General features: G+C 53.2%; 1 protein-coding gene across 2 annotated transcripts; it reads left to right on the top strand.

The window, feature by feature from the left end:
• The first annotated feature begins 543 nt into the window (after positions 1 to 543).
• On the top strand, positions 544 to 5,992 carry LOC137158569 (sulfotransferase 1B1-like). 2 transcript variants are annotated; one of them, XM_067556369.1, is made up of 7 exons: positions 544 to 959; positions 1,326 to 1,454; positions 1,557 to 1,654; positions 1,784 to 1,910; positions 2,190 to 2,284; positions 5,127 to 5,307; positions 5,827 to 5,992. In XM_067556369.1, the coding sequence occupies exons 1-7, from the start codon at positions 779 to 781 to the stop codon at positions 5,937 to 5,939; spliced, it is 924 nt and encodes a 307-aa protein (XP_067412470.1). In that variant the 5' UTR covers positions 544 to 778; the 3' UTR covers positions 5,940 to 5,992. The 2 variants fall into 2 exon arrangements, with proteins under 2 accessions (XP_067412470.1, XP_067412471.1); XM_067556370.1 differs by having other exon boundaries at positions 831 to 959; positions 1,343 to 1,454.
• Positions 5,993 to 7,233: the final 1,241 nt, after the last annotated feature.

Here is a 7,233-nt window from a genome sequence, read left to right as displayed (position 1 = left end):
CGGCGTCGAGGTGGAACGAGCAGGCAGTAAAGGGTTCCTTCTCCCCAATCCGCCCCAGCAACAACCTGTTTGGTTATTTCTAACAGGGGCGAGGCTGAGACGGAACAGGAACAGCTCCCAAATCCCTGCACCGGGGCATGAGGCAGGCTGGCCACCGTACCCCCAGCCCCCCTACACACACCTGAGTGCACTTTCGGGGGAAGTGCCAGGGGGGCTGCAGGGGTCTCATGAGGGCAGGGGAACATAAAAGAGGAGGGGGGATCGCTGTGTGGAGGAGGCAGGAGGTGTCATGTTTGGGGTCGTGGCATTTGTGGAGGCTGTCACTGCTGGCGGGCTGTGAGGGGGGACAAGGGGGGCACAGGGAGTGTGACTCTGGGGAGGGGCATGCCCGGCACTGGGAGGAGGAGTGCAGGAGGCTGACAGCAGGAAGCCCGGGGACAGATTCCGTTGGGGTTGGCAGCTTGCCCTCAGTTCCACCCATCTGCATGTAACCAGCCAGCTCCAAGGGGCTGGGCCGCAGGCAAAGACTGTTCACTCAGTTGGACTGAGCTCTGTGCAGTGCGGAAACTCAGTGGCACAGGATGCAGACATAGCTCAGATGGGATCAGACGGGACCCAGCCTGCACCTTCAGCCAGGGACCCCTGAGCCAGCACCCGCAGAACCCAGTCTGTGTTCCCAGCTAGGACCCTGCAGCACCCCCAGCACCCAGCCTGCTCCCCCCAGCTAGGACCCCCTTGCAGGATCCCAAGGGGTCCCTAAGCAGGGCTCCCCCCCGCCATGGCAGCTCCAAAGGACTACGATAAGGCCCTGCATGACTCCACTGACGTCTTCCACCGTTTCCCCCTCCACCTGGTCCACGGGATCCCCCTCATGGAGCCCATTGCCCAGCAGTGGGGCCCCATCGAGGACTTCCAGGCCCGGCCTGATGACCTCCTCATTGCCACCTACCCCAAGGCAGGTAAGAGACCAGCCCAGCCTATCACAGGGGGGCGCTGTGGGGAAGCGGCGCAGGGGAGCTGGGGGAGCTCCCGGCTACTCCAGCCCCCAGACTCTCCCAGCAAGGGGCACTGTGAGGGGCGGGATGCTGTGAGGGGGTGGGCTCCTGGCTACTCCAGCCCTCGGCCTCTCCCAGTAGGGGGAGCTGTGGGAGGTGGGGCAGGGGCGCTGGCTGGGGGGCTCCTGGCTACCCAGCCTGGCCTCTCCCAGTGGGGGGGCTGGAGCGTAAGGTCCCACGACTGCTTCTGGCAAAGGATTCTAGGTAGTGCCGCCTTGGCGTGAGCACGGGGGGCTGGGGTGTTCTCTGTTTGTGACTCTCCCTCGTCAGGGACCACGTGGATGCAGGAGATTGTGGACCTGATCCTGGTGCGAGGGGATGTGGAAAAGGCCTCCCGAGCCCCTACCCACGTCCGGATCCCCTTCCTGGAGATCTGCTCCCCGCCCCCAGTGCCCTCAGGTGAGTGCCTGCTGGGGGCAGGGAGCAAGACTGCAACCCCGCCACCTGCTCGCTGGGCTCTGCCCGCACGGCCAACGCTCCCTCTGCTCTGATCTCCTGCAGGCGTGCAGCAGCTGGTGAATGTTCCCTCCCCCCGAGTCATCAAGACCCACCTGCCTTTCCAGCTGGTTCCCAAGTCCTTCTGGGAGAATAGGTGCAAGGCAAGAGACCCCCTCCTCCACCCAACAGCTCGGCTGCTGCCCCTTGCTCCCGACCCACAGTCCCTGCTGCCCCAGTCCGGGGCTCCCCCTAAATCCCAACCCGCAGCCACAGCTCTCTCTCCTCCCTAGGTGATCTACATGGCCCGAAACGCCAAGGATAACGTGGTCTCCTATTACTTCTTCGACCAGATGAACAAGACGCAGCCGGAGCCGGGCCCCTGGGAACAATATCTGCAGAAGTTCATGGAGGGGAAATGTCAGTAGCGGGGGGAGGGTGCAGAGGCCCCATAGCAGCTCCACCTCCCTTCTCCCACCCCTTCCTAGGCTCTGAGGCCCTGAGGGATCGTGGAGAAGAAGCTCCATTGGTTCCAGACCTGAGGTTCCCCCCGTGGGGGTATACGGACCGGTCCTTACCTGGTGGAGGCGAGCAAGGGATTCTGGATAACTACCACTTGGTGTGAATCCATACGGTGACCACAGCAAAGGTTGCCTCCTATGACTCTTGGCGATGTCAGCTCAGTCTCTCTCCCCACAGTGGCCTGGGGCTCGTGGTACGACCATGTCTGTCGCTACTGGGATGAACAGTCAAATCACTGCATCCTCTATGTCTTCTACGAGGACTTGAAAGAGGTGAGCGTGGAACGAGGGGATGGGCTGCATGGGGCGAGGCACTGCGAGGCTCCCCAGGGGCACACTGGGTTCTGAGTCACCTCACCATTACCTACCCTTAGCATGATGGTCATGCCTGTGCCTACTCTGGTTCAGTTCCTTGAAACCACCAGCCTTTGATAGCACAAACTCCGCTGTCCCTGGCCTCCACAGGCCTCCCTCTCTCTGTCCAGGTTAGTGATAGGCGCATGTCAGCCCCTGAGCCCTCAGAGCGTCACTCTAGAGTTTCCAGCCCTGATCCACTGAACAGTCGCAGAGCATCTTACAGATCCTTTACTCCCAAAGAATCAGAACACACCAGCTTGTAAGATTCAGCTCTGGATCACCGATCCGCTTATCACAGCACTTAGCTATATTTATAGAGAGAACAATAATAAGTGTATCATCAAGAGATAGTCAAGTGACTGAATGAGAATATTGGGAAAAAATGGTTACATATTTAAAAAATCATAATCTGCTTTCTAGATCCTAAATTTAACTCACGAGGCATTCCCCTGTCTCCGACAAGGTAGTTTATTCCAAGTACTTTTCACAGCGTTTTCAACCACTCTGGCTGAAATCTCTTCTCCAAAGATCTGCTGGTGACTGGTGGCTTGTCCTCACAAACTGAAGGAATAACTGATCCATTAAACAGTGAGAAGCCATCAGACCCAAACGGTGTCACCCAAGAGTTCTGAAGGAAACTCAAATATGAAATTGCAGACCAACTAAATGTGATAAGTAACCTATCACTTAAATAGGCTTCTGTGCCAGATGACTGGAGGATGGCTAATGTCACCCCAATTTTTAAAAGAGGCTCCAGAGGCAATCCCGGCAATTACAGGCTGGTAAGCCTAACTTCAGCACCAGGCAAACTGGTTGAAACTAGAGTAAAGGACAGAATTATCAGAGACATAGATGAACACGATATATTGGGGAAGAGTCAACATGGCTTTTATAAAGGGAAATCATGCCTCGCCAATCTACTAGAATTATTTGGGGGTCTCAGCCGGCATGTGGACAAAGGAGACCCAGTGGATCTAATGTACTTGGTGTGACCCGTCCCGTGCCATCCCGCGTGACACTTGGATTTTCATGATATTTCTACACTGCAATAAAATACCCAGGGGTTGCTTGTGTAGCTGACTTGGGCTCGTGGGGCTCAGGCTGGAGCCAGGCTCTGGAAGCTTCCCCTCAGGATCCCAGAATCCGGGCTCCTGCCCAAGCCCAAACATCTGCACCACAGTTGTATAGCCTGCAGCCCAAGCCCTGAGAGCAAGAGTTGGCTGACACAGACCAGCTGCAGGTACTGTTTTGCAGTGTAAACATACCCTCAGAAAGCCTTTCACAAGATCCCTCATCAAGATCATAAGCAAAGTAAACAGACATGGAATAAGAATGAAGGTCCTCTCCTGGATTGGTAACTGGGTAAAAGATAGGAAACAAAGGTGGGAATAAATGGTAGTTTTCACAATGGAGAGAGGTAAACAGCAGGGTCCCCCAGGGGTCTGTTCTTGATTGAGTGCTATTCAACATATTCATAAAAGAGCTGGAAAAGGGGTAAATGATGAGGTGACAAAGTCTGCAGACCATATAAAATTACTCAATACAGTCAAATCCAAAGCTGACTGTGAAGAGTTACAAAGGGGTCTTGCGAAACTGGGTGACTGGGCAACACAATGGCAGATGAAATTATAAGTGCAAAGTTGTGTATATTGTAAAACATAACCCCAACTATACATACATAACGGTGGGGTCTAAATTAGCTGTTATCACTCAAAAAAAGAGATCTTGGAGTCATCATGGATAGTTCTGTGAAAACATCCATTCAGTGTGCAGGGGCGGACAAAAAAGAGAACAGAATGTTATGACCCATTAGGAAAGGGATACAGGGCTATAAAATCATGAATGGTATGGAGAGAGTGAATAGGGAAGTGTTATTTACGCCTTCCAAAAACTAGGCCTCATCCAATTAAATTAATAGATTTAAAATAAAACGTAAGACAGCACTTCTTCACGCAGTGCAGTCAACCTGTGGCACTCATTGTCAGAGGATGTTGTGAAGGCCAAAAATATAACTGGGTTAAAAAAAGAATTAGAGACGTTCATGGAGCCATCAATGGCTATTTGCCAAGGTGGTCAGGGACGATGCCCCATGCTCTGGGTGGCCCTAACCTCTGACTGCCAGAAGCTGGGAGTGGACGACAGGGGTGGATCACTGGATAGTTGCCCTAGTCTGGTCATTCCCTCTGAAGCATCTGGAAGCAGCCACTGTCAGAAGACAGGTGTAGGAGATGCTGGGCTAGATGCACTATTGGTCTGACCCCGTATGGCCTTTCTGATGTTCTAACTGGGGGTTCATCTTCACCACAGATAGAGTGTAACCCTATTAGTTCTGTTTTTCCCTGCAGCCCCCATAATCTACTGATTAGAATTCAGCTCAGACCATAAACGGGCATCCAGTGTGAACCAAACAATGCTTAATTTACACACGACTAGCCAGAATGAGATGAGAGTCTCCCCCACACTGCCTGATACGGGTACACAGGTCATCTTTTGGTGATCTGCCTTAGCTCACAGACCTAGAGAACATAACTTTCAGTATCTATGCATAACTCTTTACATATTTTCCATACGTACATCTTCCAGTTATTATGATGACTAGCACAATACAGGCTTTCATTGAAGACTTTACTTGACAGTCTTTGGAGAACTAATATGTAGATACCAGACCCAAAGGATCCCTGTAATGCATATGCAACACTGTGCCCTTGGCCAGTTGGCATCAAGAGGTTGTTGGGTCATCATTCCTCTCCCCGACCAGTACCCAGCCCGGGAGATCCGCAGGGTCATGGACTTCTTGGAGGTGGAGCTGCCCCTAGAGGTTCTGGAGAAGATCGCCCAGCAAACGTCTTTCCAGATCATGAAGGAGAACCCCATGGCCAACTATAGAAGTGTCCCCAGCACCATCCTGGACCAGAACGTCAGCCCCTTTATGCGCAAGGGTGAGCGGGGAGACAGGGGGGTTGGAGCATCTGGGGGATTGTGGGTAACCATCCCCGCTGGCTTTGACTGGAAAGTTCCCTGTACACTGGTCTGTATCCCTTTGGTACAGGGCCTGGGAGACTTGAGCAAGGCACTGTGGGTAATGCCTGCTTGGTGTGAAGCCTAATGGCCCCCCCAAGGAGAGTCATGCCTCATTACCCAGAGTCCCTTGCAGGTGGTCATGATCACTTGGCATCAGCTCCCCTAGTGTCACTGGGGGGATGGTCATATCCTCTCCGCTCTGCCAAGGGATTCTGGGTAAATACTGTTGGGATGAGTCCACGTGGCATGCTTCCTGACTGTCTTGTCCTGTGTTCGCAATGGCAAAGGATTGTGGGAAATCAGTGACTTAGCATGGCACGAATGGGGGCATTCCCTGGAGCTGGGGTCCTGTGGCTGGGATGGAAGCACTTGGTGGTGGAAGGGGCAGCAGTGGCTAGTGGGGGGGTCTCCCCACTAATACCCCCTCTCCTCCCCAGGGGAGGTTGGCGACTGGAAGAACTATTTCACGGTGGCGCAGAGCGAGGCGTTCGATGCCCATTACCAGTGCCGCATGGAGGGGACGGGCCTGCACTTCCGTACCCAGCTCTAGGCCCCACCCTGTGGGGCAGTGGGAGAGGTGCGGACAGCCCCTGTGAACAGCGCTGCAATAAAGTTTTCTTCTACCACAGACATTGTGATAACTGGGAAGGGAGTGTCACGAGGGGGAGGGGCTGGTACCACAGGAAACTTCCCCTTCAGCCCTAGACAGCATACCCCCAGGACCACCCTGCCCTCAATGGAGGACATCCTGAGGACCCCTCCACCTGACCCCGGGGACACAGATGCTGCTGGGGTGCGAATCACACCATAGAGATGCAGAGGGCTCACATGGCAGTAAGGCAAGTACAAGGCACATAGTGGGGGAGCAGGGAGTCAGTGTATACACAGATCGCTCAATCTCACCGGGGGAGCAGTTGCATTTCATCCCTGGTGTCGTGTAAATATCAATGAACTCAAGGCTATTCTTTATCTCTTTTCTGGGTCTCTCCCACTGTGAGCCAGGACAGTGAAAGCAGGAAGCAGAACTGGTTGCAGGCCCTGCTAGCACCAGAGAAAAAAATGGCAACTCTGGGGAGAGAGTTTCCATGGGGCTGGGGGAGCCTCCCTATCCCCCTCAGCACTGCTATCAAGCATAGCAGTCATAACCCTTTTTGACCTGAGCAGCTAGCCACCAATTCCAGGATCAAGTAGATCGTTCTAGTTAGGAGGAGAAACTGGTGGCAAGTCAGATATTCTTAGCTGCAGTTTTGTTTGCTTACAAGCACTGTGCAAAGTCCCAGGTGCCTCTAAACGCAGAGAATCAAATAGCAGGAAACAATTTATTTTGCTGAGAGCACCAAGAATGCTCTTTTCAGCCTGCACCGCCAACCCAAAAACCTCTCCACCTGTTTCTTCCAGGGTCACACACTGTGGTCTCGGTTGCTCCTTCAAACTGTCTCCGGCTGGTCTACACTAGAATTGCTAGGTATCGCCATATCTCTCAGAGACGTAAAAAATCCACATCCTCAAGAGAGACACAGGTATATCAACCTAACCCTGGTGTGGACAGCACTAGGTTGGACGGAAGAATTCTCCAATCGACCTGGCTATTGTCTCTCAGAGGGTGGATTGCCTATACCGATGGGAGAAGCCTTGGCATAGGCTGCATCTTCTCTGAAGTGCTGGTGCCACTGCAAGGGTTTATGTGTAGATAAGCCCTTAGTCTTTCAGTTTTATGTCTGGTCTGGCTTCCCACATGCACACACGGCCCTACCCAAAATAATACTCAGCAAAAGCTCTTGGGCAGATTACATTCTCTTTTGTCCCTACTCTTGCAGTCATTAACTGAAGGGTGAGTTTACATC

The sequence above is a fragment of the Emydura macquarii genome, unplaced genomic scaffold, assembly GCF_026122565.2.
Source record: "Emydura macquarii macquarii isolate MOO-44397 ecotype Brisbane River unplaced genomic scaffold, CSIRO-AGI_Emac_v2 contig_1748, whole genome shotgun sequence".
In the NCBI taxonomy this organism is placed as follows: Eukaryota; Metazoa; Chordata; order Testudines; family Chelidae; genus Emydura; species Emydura macquarii.
This window is presented reverse-complemented; position numbering and strand designations above follow the sequence as displayed.

Excerpts from the sequence above, each read along its gene's own strand:
- LOC137158569 (XM_067556369.1), top strand. The coding sequence starts at position 779 with ATGGCAGCTCCAAAGGACTACGATAAGGCCCTGCATGACTCCACTGAC. Across the intron at positions 960-1,325 it reads TGCCACCTACCCCAAGGCAG|GGACCACGTGGATGCAGGAG; the intron begins GTAAGAGACCAG and ends CTCCCTCGTCAG. Across the intron at positions 5,308-5,826 it reads CAGCCCCTTTATGCGCAAGG|GGGAGGTTGGCGACTGGAAG; the intron begins GTGAGCGGGGAG and ends TCTCCTCCCCAG.